This window comes from Nycticebus coucang, chromosome 6, assembly GCF_027406575.1.
Source record: "Nycticebus coucang isolate mNycCou1 chromosome 6, mNycCou1.pri, whole genome shotgun sequence".
NCBI lineage: Eukaryota > Metazoa > Chordata > Mammalia > Primates > Lorisidae > Nycticebus > Nycticebus coucang.
The window spans coordinates 85,121,611-85,148,105 of record NC_069785.1 but is presented as its reverse complement, the minus strand read 5'-3'; the positions used below and the strand labels follow the sequence as shown (position 1 = coordinate 85,148,105).

The 26,495-nt window shown below is 39.9% G+C and overlaps 1 protein-coding gene and 1 non-coding gene across 2 annotated transcripts in view; both read right to left on the bottom strand.

The window, feature by feature from the left end:
- Nucleotides 1-21,139, bottom strand: part of LOC128588747 (ret finger protein-like 3) — a 41,880-nt gene extending 20,741 nt beyond the window's left edge. Inside the window, exons 1-4 of the mRNA XM_053595576.1 lie at nt 20,776-21,139; nt 14,220-14,510; nt 9,731-10,080; nt 7,932-8,006 (exon numbers count right to left, since the gene is read on the bottom strand). Coding sequence (XP_053451551.1) covers nt 7,932-8,006; nt 9,731-10,080; nt 14,220-14,510; nt 20,776-21,139 — 1,080 coding nt within the window. The remainder of the gene's footprint in view (nt 1-7,931; nt 8,007-9,730; nt 10,081-14,219; nt 14,511-20,775) is intronic.
- Nucleotides 18,129-18,197, bottom strand: LOC128589556 (small nucleolar RNA SNORD2). The gene has a single exon (XR_008381098.1). It is a non-coding gene; the product is annotated as a small nucleolar RNA SNORD2 (small nucleolar RNA).
- Nucleotides 21,140-26,495: the final 5,356 nt, after the last annotated feature.

The following is a 26,495-nucleotide window of genomic DNA, read 5'->3' as shown; positions in this document are numbered from 1 at the left end:
TAACCCTTAGTCCACAGGCACGAGAACTTAAAGAGCAAGAGGAAGTGAAAGGAAAATTAGAGCAAGGAAACAGATGAAAGAAATCACCCATGAGCAAGAATCAGCAGAAAACTCCAGGCAACATGAAGAACCAGTCCAGAACAACCCCGCCAAGGGACCATGAGGTAGCTACTGCAGAGGATTCCACCTATACAGAAATGTTAGGAATGACAGAAAGGGAATTTAGAATACACATGTTGAAAACAATGAAAGAAATGATGGAAACAATGAAGGAAACTGCTAATGAAGTGGAAAATAACCAAAAGGAAATCCAAAAACAGAATCAAATCAGAGATGAACGATATGAAGAATATAAAAAGGATATTGCAGAGCTGATGGAAATGAAACAGTCAATCAGGGAACTTAAAGATGCAATGGAAAGTATCAGTAACAGGTTAGACCATGCAGAAGAAAGAATTTCAGAGGTAGAAGACAAAGTTTTTGAGATAACTCAGACAGTAAAAGAGGCAGAAAAGAAGAGAGAGAAAGCAGAACGTTCACTGTCAGAATTATGGGACTTTATGAAGCGTTCCAACATAGGAGTTATAGGAATTCCAGAAGGGGAAGAAGAATGCCCCAGAGGAATGGAAGCCATACTAGAGAATATTATAAAAGAAAATTTCCCAAATATCACCAAAGATTCTGACACACTGCTTTCAGAGGGCTATCGGACCCCAGGTCGCCTCAATTCTAACCGAGCTTCTCCAAGACACATTGTGATGAAACTGTCCAAAGTCAAGACAAAAGAAAAGATTCTGCAAGCTACCAGGAGTAAGCGCCAATTGACCTACAGGGGCAAATCCATCTGATTGACCGGAGACTTCTCTAATGAAACTTTCCAAGCAAGAAGACAAGGTCATCCACCTTTAATCTACTTAAACAGAACAATTTCCAGCCCAGAATTCTGTACCCTGCTAAGCTAAGCTTCAAAATTGATGGAGAAATCAAATCATTTACGGATATACAAACATTGAGGAAATTCGCCATAACAAGATCAGCATACAGGAAATAATTAAAGCTGTTCTGCACACTGACCACCACAATGCATCAACAGCAAAGTAAGAACTCAGAAATTAAAGGACAGAACCAAACCTTCACACTGATGCAAAAGATAAAACTAAGCAATGGACTCTCACAAAATAAGATGAATAGAATACTACCACACTTATCAATTATCTCAATAAATGTTCATGGCTTGAATTCCCCACTGAAGAGACATAGATTGGTTGACTGGATTAAAAAACACAAGCCATCCATTTGCGGTCTGCAAGAAACACACTTGGCTTCAAAAGACACATTAAAGCTCCGAGTCAAGGGTTGGAAGACAATTTTTCAGGCAAATGGAATTCAGAAGAAAAGAGGTGTTGCAATCTTATTTTCAGATACATGTGGATTTAAAGCAACTAAAGTCAAAAAAGACAAAGATGGTCACTTTATATTGGTCAAGGGAAAAATACAACAAGAAGACATTTCTATTCTAAATATTTATGCACCCAATTTAAATGCTCCCAGATTCTTGAAACAGACCTTACTCAGTCTGAGCAATATGATATCTGATAATACCATAATAACAGGGGACCTTAACACTCCTCTTACAGAGCTGGACAAATCCTCTAAACAGAAATTAAACCAGGATATAAGAGACTTAAATGAGACCCTAGAACAACTGTGCTTGATAGATGCATATAGAACACTCCATCCCAAATATAAAGAATATACATTCTTCTCATCACCCCATGGAACATTCTCCAAAATTGATCATATCCTGGGACACAAAACAAATATCAACAGAATCAAAAGAATTGAAATTTTACCTTGTATCTTCTCAGACCATAAGGCATTATAGGTGGAACTCAACTCTAACAAAAATGCTGGACTCCACCCAAAGGCATGGAAACTAAACAATCTTCCGTTGAATAACAGATGGGTGAAGGAAGAAATAAAACAGGAAATCATTAACTTCCTTGAGCATAACAACAATGAAGACACAAGCTACCAAAACCTGTGGGATACTGCAAAAGCAGTTTTGTGAGGAAAATTCATCGCTTTAGATGCCTACATTCGAAAAACAGAAAGAGAGCACATCAACAATCTCACAAGAGATCTTATGGAATTGGAAAAAGAAGAACAATCTAAGCCTAAACTCAGTAGAAGAAAAGAAATATCCAAAATCAAATCAGAGATCAATGAAATTGAAAACAAAAGAATCATTCAGAAAATAAATGAAACAAGGAGTTAGTTTTTTGAAAAAATAAATAAAATAGATAAACCATTGGCCAGACTAACGAGGAACAGAAAAGTAAAATCTCTAGTAACCTCAATCAGAAATGATAAAGGGGAAATAACAACTGATCCCACAGAGATACAAGAGATCATCTCTGAATACTACCAGAAACTCTATGCCCAGAAATTTGACAATGTGAAGGAAATGGATCAATATTTGGAATCACACCCTCTCCCTAGACTTAGCCAGGAAGAAATAGAGCTCCTGAACAGACCAAATTCAAGCACTGAGATCAAAGAAACAATAAAAAATCTTCCAACCAAAAAATGCCCTGGTCCAGATGGCTTCACCCCAGAATTCTATCAAACCTTCAAGGAAGAGCTTATTCCTGTACTGCAGAAATTATTCCAAAAAATTGAGGAAGAAGGAATCTTCCCCAACACATTCTATGAAGCAAACATCACCCTGATACCAAAACCAGGAAAAGACCCAAACAAAAATTAGAATTTCAGACCAATCTCACTCATGAACATAGATGCAAAAATTCTCAACAAAATCCTAGCCAATAGATTACAGCTTATCATCAAAAAAGTCATTCATCATGATCAAGTAGGCTTCATCCCAGGGATGCAAGGCTGCTTTAACATACGCAAGTCTATAAACGTTATCCACCATATTAACAGAGGCAAAAATAAAGATCACATGATCCTTTCAATAGATGCAGAAAAAGCATTTGATAAAATCCAGCATCCTTTTCTAATTAGAACACTGAAGAGTATAGGCATAGGTGGCACATTTCCAAAACTGATTGAAGCTATCTATGACAAACTCACAGCCAATATTTTACTGAATGGAGTAAAACTCAAAGCTTTTCCTCTTAGAACTGGAACCAGACAAGGTTGTCCTCTGTCACCTTTACTATTCAACGTAGTGCTGGAAGTTCTAGCCAATACAATTAGGCAAGACAAGGAAATCAAGGGAATCCAAATGGGAGCAGAGGAGGTCAAACTCTCCCTCTTTGCTGACGACATGATCTTATATTAGAGAACCCCAAAGACTCAACCACAAGACTCCTAGAAGTCATCAAAAAATACAGTAATGTTTCAGGATATAAAATCAATGTCCACAAGTCAGTAGCCTTTGTGTACACCAATAACAGTCAAGACGAGAAGCTAATTAAGGTCACAACTCCCTTCACCATAGTTTCAACGAAAATGAAATACCTAGGAGTATACCTAACGACGGAGGTGAAGGACCTCTATAAAGAAAACTATGAAATCCTCAGAAAGGAAATAGCAGAGGATATTAACAAATGGAAGAACATACCATGCTCATGGATGGGAAGAATCAACATTGTTAAAATGTCTATACTTCCCAAAGCAATCTACCTATTCAATGCCATTCCTACCAAAATACCAACATCATACTTTCAAGATTTGGAAAAAATGATTCTGCGTTTTGTATGGAACTGGAAAAAAACCCGTATAGCTAAGGCAGTACTCTGTAACAAAAATAAAGCTGGGGGCATCAGCATTCCAGATTTTAGTCTGTACTACAAAGCCATAGTGCTCAAGACAGCATGGTACTGGCACAAAAACAGAGACATAGACACTTGGAATCGAACTGAAAACCAAGAAATGAAACTAACATTTTACAACCACCTAATCTTTGATAAACCAAACAAGAACATACCTTGGGGGAAAGAATCCGTATTCAATAAATGGTGTTGGGAGAACTGGATGTCTACATGTAAAAGACTGAAACTGGACCCACACCTTTCCCTACTCACGGAAATTGATTCAAGATGGATAAAGGACTTAAACTTAAGGCATGAAACAATAAAAATCCTCAAAGAAAGCATAGGCAAAACACTGGAAGATATTGGGCTGGGGAAAGACTTCATGAAGAAGACAATTCATGGCAATTGCCATGGCAATTGCAACAACAACAAAAATAAACAAATGGGACTTCATTAAACTGAAAAGCTTCTGTACAGCTAAGGAGACAATAACCAAAGCAAAGAGACAACCTACACAATGATAAAGGATATTTGCATATTTTCAATCAGACAAAAGCTTGATAACTAGGATCTATAGAGAACTCAAATTAATCCACATGAAAAAAGCCAACAATCCCTTATATTAATGGGCAAGAGACATGAATAGAACTTTCTCTAAAGACGACAGACGAATGGCTAACAAACACATGAAAAAATGTTCATCATCTCTATATATTAGAGAAATGCAAATCAAAACAACCCTGAGGTACCATCTAACCCCAGTGAGAATGGCCCACATCACAAAATCTCAAAACTGCAGATGCTGGCGTGGATGTGGAGAGAAGGGAACACTTTTACACTGCTGGTGGGACTGCAAACTAGTACAACCTTTCTGGAAGGAAGTATGGAGAAACCTCAAAGCACTCAAGCTAGACCTCCCATTTGATCCTGCAATCCCATTACTGGGCATCTACCCAGAAGGAAAGAAATCCTTTTATCATAAGGACACTTGTACTAGACTGTTTATTGAAGCTCAATTTACAATCGCAAAAATGTGGAAACAGCCTAAATGCCCACCAACCCAGGAATGGATTAACAAGCTGTGGTATATGTATACCATGGAATACTATTCGGCCATTAAAAAAAATGGAGACTTTACACCCTTCATATTAACCTGGATGGACGTGGAAGACATTATTCTTAGTAAAGCATCACAAGAATGGAGAAGCATGAATCCTATGTACTCACTTTTGATATGAGGACAATTAATGACAATTATGGTTATGGGGGGGGAAACAGAAGGAGGGAAGGAGGGAGGTGGGTGGGGCCTTGGTGTGTGTCACAGTTTATGGGGGCAAGACATGATTGCAAGAGGGACTTTACCTAACAGTTGCAATCAGTGTAACCTGGCTTATTGTACCCTCAATGAATCCCCAACAATAAAAAATAATAATAATAATAATAATAAAAGAATTAATCAGTTAAAAAAAGGGGGGGGGAATAACAACTGATGCCACAGAGATATAAGAGATCATCTCTGAATACTACCAGAAAATTTATGCCCAGAAATTTGACAATGTGAAGGAAATGGATCAATATTTGGAATCACACTCTCTCCCTAGACTTACCCCAGATGAAATACATCTCCTGAACAGACCAATTTTAATCACTGAGATCAAAGAAACAATAAAATATCTTCCAGCAAAAAAATGCCCTGGTCCAGATGGCTTTACACCAGAATTTTATCAAACCTTCAAAGAAGAGTTTATTCCTATATTGCAGAAATTATTCCAAAAAATTGAGAAGGAAGGAATCTTCCCCAACACATTCTACAAAGTAAACATTACTCTGATACCAAAGCTAGGAAAAGACCCAACTGAAAAGGAGAATTTCAGACCAATTCAGACCAATTTCACTAATGAATATAGATGCAAAAATTCTCAGCAAAATCTTAGCTAACAGATTATAGCTTATCATCAAAAAAGTCATACATCATGATCAAGTAGGTTTCATCCCAGGGATGCAAGGCTGGTTTAATATACGCAAGTCTATAAACGCTATTCACCATATCAAGAGAAGTAAAACCCGGGTGGCGCCTGTGGCTCAATGGGTAGGGCGCCGGTCCCATATGCCGGAGGTGGCGGGTTCAAGCCCAGCCCCGGCCAAAAATAAAAAAAAAAAAAAAAGAGAAGTAAAACCCAAAACTATATGATCCTCTCAATAGATGCAGAAAAAGCATTCCACAAAATCCAGCATCCTTTTCTAATTAGAACACTGAGGAGTATAGGCATAGGTGGCACATTTCTAAAACTGATTGAAGCTATTTATGACAAACCCACAGCTAATATTTTACTGAATGGAGTAAAACTGAATGCTTTTCCTCTTAGAACAGGAACCAGACAAGGTTGTCCTCTGTTACCATTACTATTCAACATAGTGCTGGAAGTTCTAGCCAATACAATTAGACAAGACAAGAAAATAAAGGAGCAGAGGAGGTTAAATTCTCCCTCTTTGCTGATGATATGATCTTATCCTTAGAGAACCCTAAAGACTCAACCACAAGACTCTTGTAAGTCATTAAAAAATACAGTAATGTTTCAGGATATAAAATCAATGTCCACAAGTCAGTTGCTTTTGTATACACCAACAACAGCTAAGATGAGATGTTAATTAAAGACACAACTCCCTTCACCATAGCCCCAAAGAAAATGAAATACTTAGGAATATACCTAACAAAAGAGGTGAAGGACCTCTATAAAGAAAATTATGTAACCTTAAGAAAGGATATAGCAGAGGACTTTAACAAATGGAAGAACATACCATGCTCATGGCTGGGAAGAATCAACATTGTTAAAATGTCTATACTTCCCAGAGCAATTTACCGAGTCAATGCCATCCCTCTTAAAATACCAACATCCTATTTTCAAGACTTGCAAAGAAATGATTCTGCTTTTTGCATGGAACCAGAAAAAACCCTCATATTGCTAAGGCAGTTCTTAGTAATAAAAACAAAGCCGGGGCGGGGGTATCACCATACCAGATTTTAGGCTGTATTACAAGGCCATGGTGGTCAAAACAGCATGGTACTGGCACAAAAATAGAGACATAGATATTTGGAATCAAATAGAAAACCAGGAAATGAAATCAACAACTTACAGCCACCTAATCTTTGATAAACCAAACAAGAGTGTCCACTGGGGGAAAGATTCCCTACTCAATAAATGGTGCTCTGAGAATTGGATATCCACATGCAAAGACTGAAACTGGACCCACACCTTTCTCCACTCACAAAAATTGATTTAAGATGGATAAAGGACTTAAATTTAAGGCATGAAACAATAAATATCCTCAAAGAAAGAATAGTAAAAACACTGGAAGGTATCGGCCTGGGGAAAGATTTTATGAAGAAGACTGCATGGCAATAGCAACAACAGCAATAATAAACAAATGGGATTTAATTAAATTGAAAAGCTTCTGTACAGCCAAGGAGACAACAAACAAAGCAAATAGACATCCCACCCAATGGGACAGGATATTTGTATATTGTCTGATTCAAAGACAAACACTTAATGACAAGGATCTATACAGAACTTCAATTAATTCACAAGAAAAAACCCAACAATCTCATACATCAATGGAGAAAGAGAGATGAATAGAATCTTCTCCAAAGATGACAGACGAATGGCCACCAATCATATGAAAAACTGCTCACCATCCCTAATTATTAGAGAAATGCAGATTAAAACAGCCCTGAGATATCACCTAACCCCAGCGAGAATGGCCTATATCGCAAAATCTCAAAACTGCAGATGCTGGCGCGGTTGTGGAGAGAAAGGAACACTTTTACACTGTTGGTGGGACTGCAAACTAATACAACCTTTTTGGAAGGAAGTTTGGAGAAACCTCAAAGAACTCAAGCTCGACCTCCCATTTGATCCTGCAATCCCATTACTGGGCATCTATCCAGAAGGAAAAAAAACAAACAAACAAAAAAAACTTTTATTATGAAGACACTTGTACTAGGCTGTTTATCGCAGCCCAATTTACAATTGCCAAAATGTGGAAACAACCTAAATATCCTTCAACCCAGGAATGGATCAGTAAGGAATATGTATACCGTGGAATATTATTCAGCCATAAAAGTGGAGATTTTGCAGCATTTGTACTAACCTGGATGGAGGTGGAACACATCATTCTTAGTGAAGCATCACAGGAATGGAAAAGTATGAATCCTATGTACTCAATCTTTATTTGAAGACAATTAGTGACATGGTGGGGCGTGGGGGAAGGGGAAAGCAGACAGAGAAGGAGGGAAGGGGTGAGGGAAAGGAAAGGAAGAAGAAAAAAAAAGAACAAGAAAATAGTGAGTAATTTTCACATAAATTGGTTTTAATTTTGACCAAAGTATATTACTTAAATATTAATTTTTAACCCAAGATGTTAATATGTTGTTTAGGATATTATATCCTCATTTATAAGTGACATATGTTTGTAATTTCTCCTTTATGATAATATATTTTCTCCGACTTTAATAACAGGTGTACCCCGATGAAGTAGAATGATTTTGATGTATTTCTTCTTTTTCTGTTGCCTATAAGATTTAGCATGATCTGTTTTTTGAAATTATCTTTTACTTTTATTTATAAATATTAGTTGTCTATTCTTTGATGCTTAAAAAAAATAAGAAGTTAACTGATGACTCCATACTGAATCTCAGAGTCAAAGCATTCTATAATAGACATGCTCTTATTTGACAATGTGACTGTTACTTTCTTTGCATCATCATCATCATCATTATTATTATTGCTTAAGATTTCGATGTAGCAATTGTCTGATTCCTTTTCTGAATGTATTTGTTTGTTCGTTCATTATGAGGTTTTTGTTTCTAGTCCTTATCTTAAACATTGTTATTGTTATGAAACTTTAAGTCTTATTAATTTTGTGAAGGCAAAAAAAAAATGGAAACCTTATTAACACATGTATATGTAAAAATAAAAATAAATTAAAAAAAAGAAAACAGGACTTGAGAATTGAGAATGTTTTGCTTAGATTTAAAATCATCAGAGTAACCAGCAATAACCAAAAAATGGTTCCCCAGGAAAAGAGAGCACTTAATCCAATCACTTAAATATAGAACCTAATCCCATCCCAGCCCACCCCCAAGGAGTCATGGTTTTGCATTTTCACTCAGCAAACTCAATCATCCTTGAGTCATCTAAAACTACAGTGGATTGTGGTGGGGTAGGCTGGGTGTGGAGGCTCACGCCCTATAATCCTAGCACTCTGGGAGGCTGAGGCGGATGGATTGCCTGAGCTCATGGGTTGGAGATCAGCCTGAGCAAGAGAGAGATCCCATCTCTAAAAATAAATAGCCGGGTGTTGTGGCAGGCGCCTGTAGGCCTAGCTACTCGGGAGGCTGAGGCAAGAGAATCACTTGAGCCCAAGAGTTTGAGGTTGCTGTGAGCTATGACACCACAGCACTCTGTCAAAGTGGACAAAAGTGAGACTCTGTCTAAAAAAAAAAAATATATATATATATATATATATACACACACACACACACACTAATTAAATTATCTGATTAGTACTTAGCACTCAATTTATACACTACATTAATTACATTCATGAAATGTTCCATATTTTCTACTATGACTTTTGTATAATCCTTTTACCAAGTAGAAAGTGCCTAGGCCTAACCACAAAGTAACTTTCTGTGAGTATTTCTTTGCCATGGGGGTCTATTCATGCTCCCCAGGATGGGCTAGAGGATCAGCAGTGACCCGGCTCATCACAGGACAGATTCTCAGGATACCCTGATCACCATTAGGTGGAATTGAAGGAGCGAAAAATGGGCACAGTGGCTCCTTAGCAAAAACTTTGGTGAACGTAAAGATGTGGGATCCATTGTCTACATCAAAAAAGGAAATATTGCCCATATCCATATCCAGAAAAATCCCCAATCTCTGTACCTTGGTATCTGAGCAGAGGGCAGTCTGAGGCATTGTGTTGGCAAACGAGTAGCCTCCAGCCTTCAGACTCACAGTCCCGAATCCAAGATCTGTAGTCAGTTGGATCTTTCCTTTCCAGTGAACAGATTCTTTACAAACTCCCAGGTCCCATTGTGTGCTCATTCCCACATCCACCTGCCAGTAATGGCAGCCAGAAGTGAAGTGAGGGGTACCCAGGACACAAAGTGGCAACTGTAATCTCTCGGCAAGGTCCTGTCGACTCTGTTTGATGCACAAACAGCGGACACTCCTGAGATCATCAGAAATGAGGAGGAACTTGTTGGCTGTGTCAATATCCAAGGTCACATCCACTGCAAAAAGAAAAGCAAATTATCTCTACAAATGCACAAAATCCAGGCCGATGTTTCGTGGCTACTACAAAGTCCCAAATATCTCATTGACTTTAGTTTCTTTCATCTGCTTTACATCAGAACTTTTTAGGACAGAAATTCCCTGGCTGCCCTGACTAGATCAAATTAGCATAGGCATGCTTTGTAGCAATATGAGACTCACTCATAATAGTAGTGCTTCTTTTTCCATTATGTGATATGTGTTTATTAATTAAACTTTTGTTCCCTGTATAGTGGAAAGTCTCTGAGTTAGACACCCTGACTCTCCTACCACACTAATGAATGAAAAAGAAAATTAAGAATATTAAGAATTCTAAGAAAGAATATTAAGAAAATTCCAGTTAACAATATTTAATGATGTTTCTGTTTCCACCTTTTACTATTCCAATTCAAAAGAGAACTAAAAGTAGACCTGCCGTTCCATCCTGCAGTTCCTCTACTAGGTATATATCCAGATGACCCAAACTCACTTTACAACAAAGACATTTGCACAAGAATGTTTATTGCAGCCCAATGCATAATTTCTAAGTCCTGGAATCAGTCCAAGTGCCCATCGATCCATAAATGGATTAACAAATTGTGGTATATGTACACCATGGAATATTACACAGCCATAAAAAAGATGGAGACTTTCCCTCTTTTATGTTTACCTGGATGGAGCTAGAGCATATTCTTCTTAGTAAAGCATCTCAAGAATGGAAAAAAAAAATCCCAATATACTCAATACTATTATGAAATCAATATGTAATCACCCACACTTTCATACAAAAGATAAAACACAATTATAGCCCAGAGAGAAGGAGAGAAGAGGAGGGCGAGGGGAGAGGAGGGAAAGGGAGGGGGTGGACGGGTGGAAGGAGAGTAATCGGTGGAATCTCACCTACTGTGCATATTGCAAGTGTACATGTCAAATATATTAATGGTAGAATGTAAATGTCTAGACACAACAATTAAATAAGTGAGGTGAATGCTATGTTAACCTGTTTGATGTAAACATTCCAAATGGTATATAAAATCAGCACATTGTACCCCATAAATGCAGTACTGTACAGAGTTATGATCTAATTTTAAAAATAGTATCTAGAGCAGGATTCCAGGCTTTCGTTCTCCATGTTTCTAAACAAATTGGTTTAGATATCATTCACAGTTCTGACAGGAGATGGGATATCTCTGCAGATGAAAATATGCCGACAGAAGTACCATCCCTGCACATTAAAAGGACCCATGGCCACAAGAAGGAATGGGGACCTAGATGGGAGACGATTTTCCATACTGTGGGATATGAAGCCTTAAGCAAAACATTAGTAATGGGAACAAATTTAAGAAAGAAACAAACAGGTATTTAAAAGTTAGTATTTGTTTTTTTTTTAATTTTTTTATTAAATCATAACTGTATACAATGATATGATTATGGGGCATCATACACTCACTTCATAAACCATTTGACACATTTTTATCACAGTGGTTAACATAGCCTTTCCGGCGTTATCTCAGTTACTGTGCCAAAACATTTACATTCTACATTTACCAAGTTTCGCAACTACCCCTGTAATATGCACCACAGGTGTGATCCCACCGATTCCCCTCCTGCAACGGACCGCCCTGTCGGTGGCCTTCAGTCCGAGGGAGTGCAGGGAGAAGGAACGAGGAAGGTCGAGAGATCGGCGAAGAAATGACAGACTGACACACACTACGGGTTAAAGTGTGCAGCTGTAAATTTACTGGGTACACATGTTGGTATTTATACATTTTTACAGAGCTTACATAATGCAATCTTTCTGCTTACGTGCGCGGGTTATCTTTGCGTTTACAAGTGTGATTTATCATGCATTGTTATGTTTTAACGTTCCGCTTCCGGAGGGTGGCGGTTATTAGTCAACTCTGCCCGCTTCCTCCTATCTCAGTTTCTTATTATCTTTTTAGAACAGCTTGACATCTTCTTTACGTTAATGCTTGACTAATTCTACATTTACTATTTGATCTTATTGTTATTGATAATTATAATTTTGATTTAGAGTAAATTCCTTGACAAGTATTATTTTTCCTATTGATTTTTATTATGCGTGACAGTTGGTGAAACAAGATGTTCTGAACAGGACTTTATGGTGGGTGGATGTGTTTCAGTGACTTTGTAGCTTATGTAGATAATTTGTATTTCATGTCCTTGGGCTTATCGTCTTAGCTCACTGGTGGGAAAACATCTTTATGTGCTCATTGTTGGTGCCACTGAGTTTAGCAGCTCACAAGGCTGTGCTCTATCTGGATTAGTAGTGCATTGTGCTCATTCTTAGGAAAGTACATATTGACAATTTATCAGAACAAACTGGCTTCAGGTACAGAATGACAGTCACATGAATAGACGCCATAATCTTTAAACTTTGGCAAATACCTAAACACGTTGAGCAACATTTCTGATGCTTGTACGTGCTGGGGGCGCTGGGGGCAAAGCTCCGGGGAGCACAATCCACCTTCCCGTCGTTCTATAACGCGGACAGCACTGCCTCACTACGGCTTTATGCCGTGGGCGCGGCACCCTCCCTCTATCCACCCCCCTTTCCCACTTCCCCCTATTAAGTTGTAATGACATATTGAACATTTAAGAATTGCTAAAAGAGTGCATTTTGAATGTTCTCACCAAAAAATGTTAAGTATTTGAGGTGATGGATATGTTAATTAGCTTGATTTAATGATTTCATATTGTATTCATAAATCATAATGTCACTTTGTATCCCATAAATATATACAACTATAATTGGTTGATTTATACTTAAAAATAAACATTAAAAATAAACTGCCAAAAAAATAAATAAAAGTTAGTAGACATAATTTATCTATTGTCTGGTGTAAGTGCAGGAGATGAAAATGAATGAACATTTTGAGGGATGGGTATGTGACTGAAAGGTGAAGCTGCCAATTTTAATGGAGGAAGAAAAGAAAGGGTGTGATCTGGCCTACAGAAATTAATAGACGGGCGGCCCCTGTGGCTCAAAGTGGTAGGGCGCCGGTCCCATATGCCAAAGGCGGCAGGTTCAAACCCAGCCCTGGCCAAAACCCACAAAAAAAAAAAAAAAAAAAAAGAAATTAATAGACTAGAAAATTATGAAAAAAAAAAAAACCGACAGAACACATTATCTTTCAAGTCAAAAGACAAATGCAATCACCAATGTAGATTTCATAGGTTAAAACAAGACATTGGGTGACTGATCTCTGATGATGAATTAGTGGATTAAATAAGATGAGTGGACATTGAGAAGGAAGGAGGAAGAGAGTTAGAAAACTGGCTTGGACAGAGTGAATCTGTGCTCTATGTTTCAAGCAGAAGGCCAGATGTTGGTAGGTAAATGACTGGAAATTGTGGGTATCAGATAGGATACTGCACAGAACTCAACAGTGTGGGGAATTTCACAGGAACCCGCCTTTCTTTATCGTTGCAATTCTTTGCCCAGGCAGTCCATAATCTCTTCATTTAAATGTGCTTTCCCTCCAGAGTCATGGAGTCGGATAGTATTTTCTGTAGCAAAGGCCCCTGTTGAAGCCCATAGTGCTCAGATGAGGAGACCAGATTCTGCAGCTCTCCCCACACCCATTGAAACACCGCCCCCATCCCCGGTGCTCCATACCAAACTCGTCCCAAGGCTGGGGAAAGCCCATTCAGTGCAATGGTGCCAACATTCACTGTTCATTAGAATTACCAGGGGGTATTAGCATTAGACTCAGGAGCACTACAGCCAGAGAGAAATTCAGATTCAATTGCTCAAAGTTTTGCTACTCTAAGTTTGATGTGATCCCCCAAGACAGCAGGGTCATTGAATCTGAAATCTCCTAGTTCAGAATCCAGATTCTAACAAGATCCTCAGGTAATCTGAGCAAGCTACATTTTGAGACTCTCTTGTCTAATCCATGACATGGATAGAGGAATGTTTTGTTAAAGATCAGATGATTCTATCTATTGTCAGGGCTGAGAACCACTGAAGCCAGAGGAGCATCTCATTTTTAGCATCAGGCATCAGCTGATCCCTACATGGAAAGGAGAGCCCATCCTACAGATGAGTCTTCCTGGACCTGTAGTGGGAAGGGGGCAGGGGTCACAGAGTCCTTACCGTGGAATTTCTGCATCCTTGGGTTCATCTGTAGAATAGTTGTCAGATGGGGCTCCAGCTCCTTGATCTTGGAAACCAGCTTTCCCAGCTGCCAGTTGGGCCTGAGGTTGTTTTTCCGAGAGATCATGGGGCACAAATAGCAAAATAAATCCTCCCCATGTGGCTCTGTCTGCAGTGAATAGATGCAGTTAGGGCAGAAGATGCATCCACATTCCATGTATATTGGCTTTTCAAGATAGGCTGAGCAGATGGGGCATTTGCTTGCTTCTTGTAACAGTCCAGCCATGTCCACTGTTGGGGAAACACACATGGCAGGGTGAATTTCAATGCGATGAATACTTATTAGTGGCACGTGACAACTTTTACATGCACCAAGTTATTGTGTTCCGAATTTGTCATCCCCAAAACAAGACTGTGACAGTACAATGACCTAACCACATACCCTACCATCAGGCAGTTGAAGTTCTCTGGAAAGAAAGTCACAAATAGACATTGTGTTTTGAACCGTGGTGGAGGAAGGGCCCATGCAACCCTTTCCCCCAGCCTAGCTGCACCAACAGAGGTGCCTGAGCATCTATCTGAAAAGCGGTTATTGCACCCCTATGCTGGTGTCTTTTCACCTGGAGGAACCTAAGCAACAAATTGATTATGTAAAGGAGAAAGTCATCCTTTCTGCAGCCTTGGAACTGAAAACCAAACTGCCCACCACTCCATGGGCATCCAGTGTGTCTGGTTGTCAACACTCAGTGGGCACTTGGACAGCATTTGTTGAATTCATTAATCACTAACTTTATTTCTTTCATTCCCCTATGTCATAACCACCATTTCTCGGCATCTAAGAAGAAAAAGCCAAACACATAAGGGTGGACTCACTTCCTCTGCACTAGAATCTCCTCTGTCCTCCAGCTGCTCCCACAGGTAGCTCAAGTCTTCTGGGGAATGAACACACCAGGGCCTTTTATGGTTGAGATCATCCTTCCCTCCCTCCTCACACCCTGCCTCAATCTAATCAGATTTTGATTTCATTATAGTAGATAATGGGGTTTTCATTGGTGATCTATCTCCAGTTACCCCTGTAACCTTAGTAAAAATCCTTCATCATGATAGTAAAGGCCAGGCACGCTGGCTCACACCTGTAATCCCAGAACTCTGGGAGGCTGAGGTAGAAGGATTGCTTGAACTTAGGATTTTAAGACTAGCTTGAGCAAGAGGAAACCCCCATCTACAAAAATAGAAAATATTAGCCAGGCATGGTGGTAGGTGCCTGTAGGCCCAGATACCTGGGAGACTTATGCTGGAGGATTGCTTAAGACCAGAAGGTTGAGCTTGCCGTGAACTGGACTGATGCCACTTCACTCTAGCCCAGGCGACAGAGTGACTCTGTCTCAAAATAAAAAAAAAAAAAAAAATTAAAAATAAAACCCAGCCCCACCAATCTTTATATTATTTTTTCTTTCGTATGAATGTAATATTTAGGGTGGCGCCTGTGGCTCAGTCGGTAAGGCACTGGCCCCATATACCGAGCCTGGCGGGTTCAAACCCTGCCCCGGCTGAACTGCAACCAAAAAATAGCCGGGCATTGTGGCAGGCGCCTGTAGTCCCAGCTACTCGGGAGGCTGAGGCAAGAGAATCGCTTAAGCCCAGGAGTTGGAGGTTGCTGTGAGCTGTGTGAGGCCACAGCACTCTACCGAGGGCCATAAAGTGAGACTCTGTCTCTATAAAAAAAAAAAAAAAGAAAGTAATGTTTAATTAGCATTACGTTAAATTTAAACTAATGTACTAATTTCACAGCCTTATTATAAGATTTTTTTCATCATTTGTAATTGGTAATGTTTCTTCTGATATAAATGATACACTTAAAGCTTTGCTTATAATCCTAAAATAAAGCACTCTGTATGATTGCATTTGTCATTTTAAAACATGGTAGAAATTCATACACATCAGAATTATAGGTAATTTGTGCCTGCAACCCATCTTGGATTTGGAAAAATTTTGATAATTCACAGGAATAATTTTTTTTTTATTTTTGTTTTTATTGTTGGAGATTCATAGAGGGTAGCATTTGTTAGGCAAAGTCCCTCTTACAATTGTGTCTTGCCCCAAAAAGGTGTGTCACACACCAAGACCCCACCCCTCCTCCTTCCCTCTCTCTGTCTTCCTTTCCCACACCCTTCCCTCCTCCTTTCTCTCTCTGCTCTCCCCTTCTCCCACCCCACTGTGTCAATGTCCTCATATCAAAATTGAATACATAGGATTCATGCTTCTCTATTCTTGTGGTACCTTACTAAGAATAATGTGTTCCGGGCGGCACCCGTGGCTCAGCCGGTAAGGCGCCGGCCCCATATACCGAGGGTGGCGGGTTCAAACCCAGCCCCGGCCAAACTGCAACCAAAAAAAAATAAAAATAGCCGGGCATTGTAGCGGGCGCCTGTAGTCCCAGCTACTCGGGAGGCTGAGGCAAGAGAATCGCCTAAGCCCAGGAGTTGGAGGTTGCTGTGAGCTGCGTGAGGCCATGGCACTCTACCGAGGGCCATAAAGTGAGACTCTGTCTCTACCAAAAAAAAAAAAAAAAAAGAATAACGTGTTCCACTTCCATCCAGGTTAATACAAAAGATGTAAAGTCTCCATTTTTTTAATGGCTGAATAGTATTCCATGGTGGACATATACCACAGCGTGTTAATTCATCCCTGGGTTGGTGGGCATTTAGGCTGTTTCCACATTTTGGCGATTTTAAATTGAGCTGCAATAAACAGTCTAGTGTAAATGTCCTTATGATGAAAGGATGTTTTTTCCTTCCGGGTAGATGCCCAGTAATGGGATTGCAGGATCAAAAATGGGAGGTCTAGCTTGAGTGCTTTGAGGTTTCTCCATACTTCCTTCCAGAAAGGTTGTACTAGTTTGCCGTCCCACCAGCAGTGTAAAAGTGTTCCCTTCTCTCCACATCCACGCCAGCATCTGCAGTTTTGAGATTTTGTGATGTGGGCCATTCTCACTGGGGTTAGATGATATCTCAGGGTTGTTTTGGTTTGCATTTCTTGAATAATTAGGCACAATGAGCACTTTTTCATATCTGCCTTCTTTAGAAGAGGTTCTGTTACTGTCTCCTGCCCATTGATATATGGGATTGTTGACTTTTTTCATGTGGATTAATTTGCGTTCTCTATAGATCCTACTTATCAAGCTTTTGTCTGATTGAAAATATGCAAATATCCTTTCCCATTGTGTAGGCTGTCTCTTGGTTTTGGTTGCTGTCTCCTTAGCTGTACAGAAGCTTTTCAGTTTCATTAAGTCCCATCTGTTTATTTTTGTTATTGTTGCAATTGCCATGGAAGTCTTCTTCATGAAGTCTTTCCCCAGGCCGATATCTTCCAGTGTTTTTCCTATGCTTTGAGGATTTTTATCATTTCATGCCTTAAATGTAGGTCTTCTACCCATCTCGTGTTCCACTTCCATCCAGGTTAATAGAGAAAGGTGGAGAAAGGTGCGGGTCCAGTTTCAGTCTTTTACATGTGGATATCCAGTTCTCCTAGCATCATTTATTGAATAGGGAGTCTTTCTCCCAGTGTATGTTCTTGTTCGCTTCATTGGAGATTAGGTGGCTGTAAGATATTAGTTTCATTTCATGGTTTTCTATTCGATTTCAAATGTGTATGTCTCTATTTTTGTGCCAGTACCATGCAGTTTTGACCACTATGGCCTCATGTTACAGCCTAAAGTTTGGTATGCTGATGCCCCGGCTTTGTTTTTATTACTAAAAACTTCCTTAGCTATACAGGTTTTTTTCTGGTTCCATACAAAACAAAGAATTATTTTTGCCCAGTCTTGAAAGTACAATGTTGGTATTTTAATAGGGATGGCATTGAATCGGTAGATTGCTTTAGGAAGTACTGACTTTTTTACTTGCCTTCAAGTGATCAGCAATGAGTATTCTCTTCATTTCAGGTTAGTTCTGAAAGATGATTGCCATCACCTCAAATACTTAATATTTGAAATGTAAAGCGGCGCCCATAGCTCAGTGGGTAGAACCCTGGCCATACACCGAGGCTAGTGGGTTTGAACCCAGCCTGGAGCTAGCTAAAAACAATGACAACTATAAAAAATGGTTTGATGTAAACATGTCAGATTGTATTAAAAAATCAACACATTGTACCCCACATATGCATAAATGTATTCATGACCTATGTGTACATGACTTAATAAAAAAAAAAATAGCTGGGCATTGTGGCAGGTGCCTGTAGTCCCAGCGACTTGGGAAGCTGAGGCAAGAGAATCGCTTAAGCCCAAGAGTTTGAGGTTGCTGTGAGCTGTGACACCACAGCACTCTATCCAGGGTGACAGCTTTGAGACTCTGTCTTAAAAAAAAATAATTTTTGAAATGTAATTTTTCTCAGTTCACCTACTTTATATTTATGATTCATAAAATGTTTCATATTTTCTCCTGTAACTTTGTCCCATATGTTGAACCAAGAAGAAACATTTTTAGCTTTGAGCATTAAGTGATTTTCTCCACATGTTTTTTATGGCTAAAAGTTTATCTGCCTTGCTCCAGATAAACTAGAGACCTGGCAGTGCCCAGATTTATCAGGGGACAGATACTCAGGAAGCCCTGATCATCATTAATTCGATTTGCAGGAGAAAAAAATGCACACAATGGTTCTTCAGTGGACACTTCAGTGAATGTAAAAACATGGGCTCCATTGCTGATGTTATAAAAGGAAATGATTCCAACGTCCATATCCAGGAAAATGCCTACTCGGCGTAATGGCAGTCTCCCTGAGAGGGGGGTTAAAGGCATAGTGCTGGCTGAAAGAAGCTCTTCATTTCTCAAACCCACAGTCCACAAGCCAATATCTGAAGACAGCAGAATTGACTCATGTCGATCGGCAGATTCTTCACAAACACCCAGGTCCCATTCTTTGCTTGTCCCCACGTCCACCTCCCAGTAATGGCGTCCAGAGGTGAATTGAGGGGAGCCCAGGACACAGATTGAGTGTTCAAATCTCTCAGGGCATTGTCTGCGATTCTGTGTGATACGTCCACAGCGGACGTGCCTCAAGTCATCAGAAATGATTAGTCTGTTATTGGCTGTGTCAACATTGAAAGTCATATCTACTGTGGAAAGACAAAAAGGTAAATCAGCAAATACACAGACTCTGAGTCTACTTTCAATTCTAATGTAAAGGCTCAAACATCTCATTCACGTGTTTCTTTAAGCTACTCTTCTTCCCTAAATCAGAATTTTCCAGAAGAAACTACCCAGGATTCCTCAGTTAAGTCAGATTTCATATAGAGAATGAACATATTTGTCACAAGCATCTCTTAGAGTAGGTATTCTTTTTACATTAAGTTCTTTTTATTTTATCAATTTTTTTCCCCTTTGGAGCATAAGATCCCTGAAGACAGAGACTAGGAATGTTGTTTACTCACAAAATTATACAACTTAACACAGACTCAGTCCAAATATAGACAACTAACAAATACTGTGAATGATTAGAAAACAATTTTACTATAAAATAATAGGAAATATTAAAGTGTCAGAAATCCTTATTTTCAGGCCAGCCTGGTCCTATAGACTCAGAATCTGTATTTTAACAATATCTCCAGGTAATTTAACACATGTTCAAATTTGAAAAGCCATAGTTTGGGTCAGTCTTGCCCAAAGAAATACAATGAAAACCATCAGGAGGTGCCTGTGGCTCAAAGGAGTAGGGCGCTGGCCCCGTATACTGGAGGTGGTGGGTTCAAACCCAACCGTGGCCAAAAACAGAAATACAGTGAAAACCATGTATACTACTTAACATTTTTCTGTAGACATATTTTAAAAAGCAATAATATTGGCTTCGTGCCTGTAGTACAGTTGTTATGGCACCAGCCACATACACCAAGGGTGGTGGGTTCGAACACGGCCCAAGCCAGCTAAACAACAATGACATCTGCAACAAAAAATAGCCGGGCACTGTGGTAGGCACCTGTAGTCCCAGCTACTTTGGAGGCTGAGGCAAGAGAATCATTTAAGTCCCAGTGTTTGAAATTGCTGTGAGCTGTGACGCCACAGCACTCTACCAAGGGTGACATAGTGAGACTCCGTCTCAAAAAATAAAAAAGCAATAAGATATGCAAAATACCTTAAATAACATATAAGGCCATATGTCAGAAATTATTGTCTTTTCCACATGGGGCACTACCCATATTTCAGTAGGTTCAGTAGCCCTTGGCGGCTACTATATTGGACAGCACAGGACTAGAACACCTAAATATTATATTTCCTTCAAAAACTCAAATCTGGCTCGGCACCTGTGGCTCAAGTGGCTAAGGCACCAGCCACACACACCTGAGCTGGCAGGTTCGAATCCAGCCTGGGCCTGCCAAACAACAATGATGGCTACAACCAAAAAAACTCAAATCTAAGGTCAGAATGAGAACTGTTCTTAGGGGGCATAACATTTTTAGGTGCTAGAACTCAGCTAATGCCCACCTATAATGCAGAATCTTTTGAACAGTTGTTTTTTCCAGGGCCGTTGGTGGGGCTGAGAGCAGATTGCACAGATTTCTTACCGCAGAACTTCAGCATCCTTGGGTTCTGGTGTAGAATTGCTCTCAGCTGGAGCTCTAATTTCTTGACTTTGGAAACCATCCTCTTCAGCAGGTGATGGAGCCTGACGTCATTCTTCTGAGAGACCACAGAACAGAAAGGGCATGAGACACCTTCCCCACGGGGTTCCTTCTGGAGTGAGCCGATGCATCGGAAGCAGCAGATGTAGCCACAATTTAGGTACACGGGGTTTTCAAGGTAAGATAAGCAGGCAGAACACTTGCTTCCTTCTTTAAATAGTTCAGCCATGGCCACTGTCTGTGGGAAAATGTACATGATATTGTAGTTCCACGAAGTGAATGGCAATACTCCTTGGGGCTCTTTCATCTTTACGTGAGTAGGCATCTCAGTGTCTCGTAATAGGTAATGACAGCATAAAAGACTCATGGACCTGAACCTATGATATTTGGTCTGCTAGTCGGAACAAAGGACATGATTCTTTCTTTGGGAAGTTGGTTTTGTGAAAGGGTCCAGACCCTGCTGGCCAGCCCTTGGAATAGGGCTGATGGGAGTTGAGATGTGTTTCCCATGAGAAAAATGCACACTGGATTTCCTTTTTTTTATGAGACAAAGTCTCACTTTGCTGCCATGGGTAGTGTACCCTGGCATCGTACTCACAGCAATTCAAACTCCTGGCCTCAAGCCTCTTCTTGGCTCAGCCTCCTGAGTAGGTGGGACTACAGGTGTGCGCCATCATGCCCAGGTAGGTTTTTTTTGTTTTTGTTCTATTTTTTTTATTTTATTGTTAAATCATAGCTGTGTACGTTAATGCGATCACGGGGCACCATACACTGGTTTTATAGACCATTTGACATATTTTCATCACACTGGTTAACATAGCCTTCCTGGCATTTTCTTAGTTATTGTGTTAAGACATTTATATTCTGCATTTACTAAGTTTCACATGTACCCTTGTAGAGATGAAGGGCTTGCTCTTATTCAGGCTGGTCTCAAGCTCCTGAGCTCCAGCAATCCACCCTTCTTGAAGATTACAGCTTGAGTCACCGCACTCTGCACATGATTCTTTCTTTGGGAAGCTGGTGTGGGGAACGGATCCAGACCCAGCTGTCCAGCCCTTGGAATAGGGCTTATGGAAATTGAGATGTGCTTCCTGTGTGGTGGGACCACACCTACGGTGCATCTTACAAGGATACATGTGAAACCTACTAAATATAGAATATGAACGTCTTAACACAATAACTAAGAAAATGCCAGGAAGGCTATGTTAACGAGAGTGATGAAAATATGTCAAATTGTATATAAAACCAGTGTATGGTGCCCTATGATTGCATTAATGTACACAGCTATGATTTAATAAACACTAAATAAATAAAATGCACACTGGATTTTGAAAATATAATGAGAAAAAGAGAATGTAAATGGTCTTATTAAAAACTTTTAGAGATTTTGGGCAGTGCCTGTGGCTCAGAGGGGTAAGATGCCGGCCCCATATGCCGCAGGTGGCAGGTTCAAACCCAACCCTGGCCAAAAACTGCCAAAAAAAAAAAAAAAAAACTTTTAGAGATTTCCATAATGCCACAATGATATCACATTTTCTGTATTAAAATTCAACCCCCCCCAAGTCAATGGGGTGTTAGAAAATGTGTAATTACTCATGTGGGTTTCATTATATTTCTACTGGACAGCTATGGGCTAGACTCAGACACTGTCCAACACTCCCACCCCACACCCAAAGTGTTCTAATATTGCTGTGGCAAAAAAAAAAAAAAAAAAACCTTCCAGTAGCTGAAAGATTGAATAAAAGGTTGGATAAATCAAAGGAGGAAACTTCCTTCATGATCTCATAGAATTGGCCAAGCTATGATTAAGGAAGTTGAAGACAGCAATTTCTCTAGGCTGGGTATTGAAAACCTAATTTCTTCTCCTAGGAGGGAATCTAGTATCCCTAAGTCCCTGGCATTGAACTGGCCTCAAATAACAGTTGCTGAATTAATAACTACTCCATTGTTCAGACCGTACTCTCTAATATCTGTCCTTTGCAGTATTCTAATAACCAAAGAAAGAAGTAACATAGATCAGACTCGCCTCTCCTCCTTCTGTGGTCTCCAACTGTTTTCACTGACAGCTTAGACATGGAATAAGCTCCACTTATATAGAGCTCCACCCTCCTCCCACCCTATTCACATCCTGCTTGTCTTCCTTAATCAGGTTTTGATTTAATTATGCCCAAATCGGATTGTTCCTGATGTTGTAATCCGATTACCACAAACAAAGTGTATCACTTCGACTTAAGGATTTTTAAATTAATTACAGACAAATATCACCCTGTTATTATTCTATATTAGGGCTGTATATTATGTATGGATGTTGATAAGATTTAAGATTAAGGCTGTAACTATTGAAATGAAATATTGGGCATCAAAATCAAGCTATGATTGGCAACAGTTTCAAATGGTTATTTACAGGCCAGGCCAGGCGTGATGGTTCACACCGATAATCCTAGCACTCTGAAAGGCTGAGGTGGGTAAATTGCCTGAGTTCAGGAGTTAGAGACAAGTCTGATCAAAACGAGACCTTATCGCCCCTAAAAAATCTAAAAACTAGCCAGGTGTCATGGTGTGTGCCTGTAGTCCCAGCTACTCAGGAGGCTGAAACAAAAAGATCACTTGAACCCAGGAGTTTGAGGTTGCTATGAGCTAGGCTGATGCCATGGCACTCTAGCCTGAGGCCACAGAGTGAGACTCCCTTCTCAACAAAAAGACAAATGGATTTTATCACAAAAATAAAATCTCATGTTCTGATCAAGGAAATTAGTCAGACTTATTCGGAAGTCTTTCTTAAAATCATGCTCATTAGACCAGTCATTTTATTCAAAAGGACTTTTTCTCCAAGATTGTGAAGATTCATATTCAGCAGTTCGGTTCGAAAAACCCTGAAACTGTCAGGTGTGATGGCGTGTGCCTGTATTCCTAACTACTCAGGGGGCAGGGGTGAAAGTAAGGATCTCTTGAGTCCAGGAGTTCAGGACTAGCCTGCGTAACAGAAGGAGACCCTGTCTCAAAAAAGAAATTTTTTTTTTCCTCAGTGACAGAGTCTTGCTCTGCTGCCCAGGCTGGAGTGCAGTGGCATGATCATAGCTCACTGTAACATCAAAATCCTGGGCTCAAGTGATCCTCCTTCCTCAGCCTCCTGAGCAGCTGGGTCTCTAGTCACAGGCACCACTACGCCTGGTTAATTTTAGTAGAGATGAAGTCTTGCTTTATTTCCAAGGCTGGTCTTCAACTCCTGGGTTCAAGTGCTTCTTCTTCCTCGGCCTCCCAAATTGCTGGGTCTATGGGAGTGAGCCACTGCACTAGGCAAAAAAAAAAAAAAAAAAAAAAAAACTCTTTTAAAAATGTTTGTGTCAGGTGGTGCCTGTGGCTCAGTGGGCAGGGCACTGGCCCCATATGCCGAGGGTGGCAGGTTCAAACCCAGCCTGGCCAAACTGCAACAACAAAAAAATAGCCAGGCATTGTGGCGGGCATCTGTAGTCCCAGCTACTCGGGAGGCTGAGGCAAGGGAATCGCCTAAGCCCAGTAGTTGGAGGTTGCTGTGAGCTGTGTGACGCCATGGCACTCTACCGTGGGTGATAAAAGTGAAACTGTCTCTACAAAAAAACAAACAAACGAGAATATTTGTGTCATCAATGTAAATCCATGTTCAAATGATAAAAAATATTTTACCAATTAAAATCATTTTTGTTTTAGACAGAGTCTTACTTTATTGCCCCCAATAGAGTGCTGTGGTGTCATAGCTCATAGCAACCTCAGACTCTTGGGCTCAAGTGATTCTCTTGCCTCAGCTTCCTGAGTAGCTGAGACTATAGGTGCCCTCCACAACACCCGGCTACTTTTAGAGATGGGGTCTCACTCTAATTCAGGCCAGTCTTGAACTCTTAACCTCAGGTGATCCACCTGCCTCAGCCTCGCAGAATGCTAGGAGTACAGGCACGAGCCATGGTGCCCAGCCCTTAATTAAAATCATTTTAATTTGGTTCTTTCTACTTTATTTATTATGGCAACTAGAAAATGTATAATTATATAGGTGGGTCACATTATATTTCTACAGGACATCACTGATCTAGGCTCAGGGCTCCTTCAGCTCCACCGCTGGTCCAACCTGGCTGGAGGCACAAACCTACAGCAGCAGCTGCCAGGTTGAATGAAGTCATCGGGGAAAATTCAATTCATCATAGCCTACAGTAGCCCAAGCTGTGAATTGATTGAGAAAAGAAAACATGTCACATCTCTAGCCTGGGTTGGGGAATCTACCCTGCCTGTAGGTCCTGGAGCAGAGGACCCAGTGGCCCTAAGTGCACCTGCTGTGCTTGGCACTGAGTTGGCCTCAGACGGCTCCTGCTGCATTAATAATGTATTCACTTCCTGAGACCTTGCCCTCCTACATTGAATTTTTGTAAAAATATAAGAAGTAAAAACAAAATAAGATTGGACTCACCTCCCAAAGGTGGCTCAATTCTAAAGTGAGATTGATCTACATGGGGTTTTTATGTAGAAGGAGTCTTCATCCACCCTGTTCACACCTGGCTTCATCTCTTTAATCTGGTTATAGTCTGGTTAAATTTCTGCAGAAACAAGATCCTTACTAATGATACAGAGGTTACTATAAACCTTGAGTCAAATGTTTTAACTCAACATTGAACCAAAATTTCAAAATGAATTGCGTTTTCAGAAATTTCTGGTTGCATACCCTTGAAATACTGTGAGTTTGAGTGGCAGGGTCCATGATGTGTAGGTTTTTCTCCCCTCTGCTACCTATGAGACAGCAAGACCAAGCCCTCCTATTCCTCCTCCTCAGCCTACTCAACTTAAAGATGATAAAGATAAGGACTTTGTATGATGATCCACTTCCACTTAAGAAATAGTAAATATATTTTCTCTCTCTACAACAGGAATAATGGCCTGAAAATGGGTAAAAATGTTTTGTCTCTCTAAAACCTCCCCCACTGTTTTTGGGAATTAAAAGCTGCATCCCTAGATCAGACAAGTGGTCAGGAGGGTCAGGAGAGTGTCCTTGTTCTTGTAATCTCAGAGATGGCTCAGGGGAGGTTATGAGATTATCTTAGCTGACAAAGGAATTAATCAAACCATTCCCTGTCAAACCTCCTGTTTCTGCCCAGCAGTGAGACATTGGTATTTTGAAGTCAGGAGTCTGACAATTTCCTCATTTGCCAGCAAATTAATAAACTTCTCTTTTCTCCTCAAACTATGCTCTTTCTTCTGATGTGGTCTTAGGGACAAGGGCCAGACTTTCTGTAACATTCCTTTTGATTTTTAAATATCATCTTTCTTCTCCAGATTACTTTATTGTAAGAATACTGTATATAATGCATATAACATACAAAACATGTGTTAATGGACTGATAATATCATCACTCAGACTTGACCACACATGGGGTAGGTGCTCCTATTCCCACATTATTCAAGGATCAGCTATATTTATAAATCTCATGAACATTGCTTCTGGTCAATATTTATAAATTTTCTCTTGGCTTTTAGAACAAATCCATTGTGTATATTTAACTTCATTAGTATTACTCTCTCTATATAAGTATATATAAATTAAATATCTAAGCCAACTGCTGTAAAATTTTATGTAGAATAAATTATTTTCTTTTAGCAGATTACATGTTTCTTGATTTTTGCGTGTCTCAAAACTTCTGTAA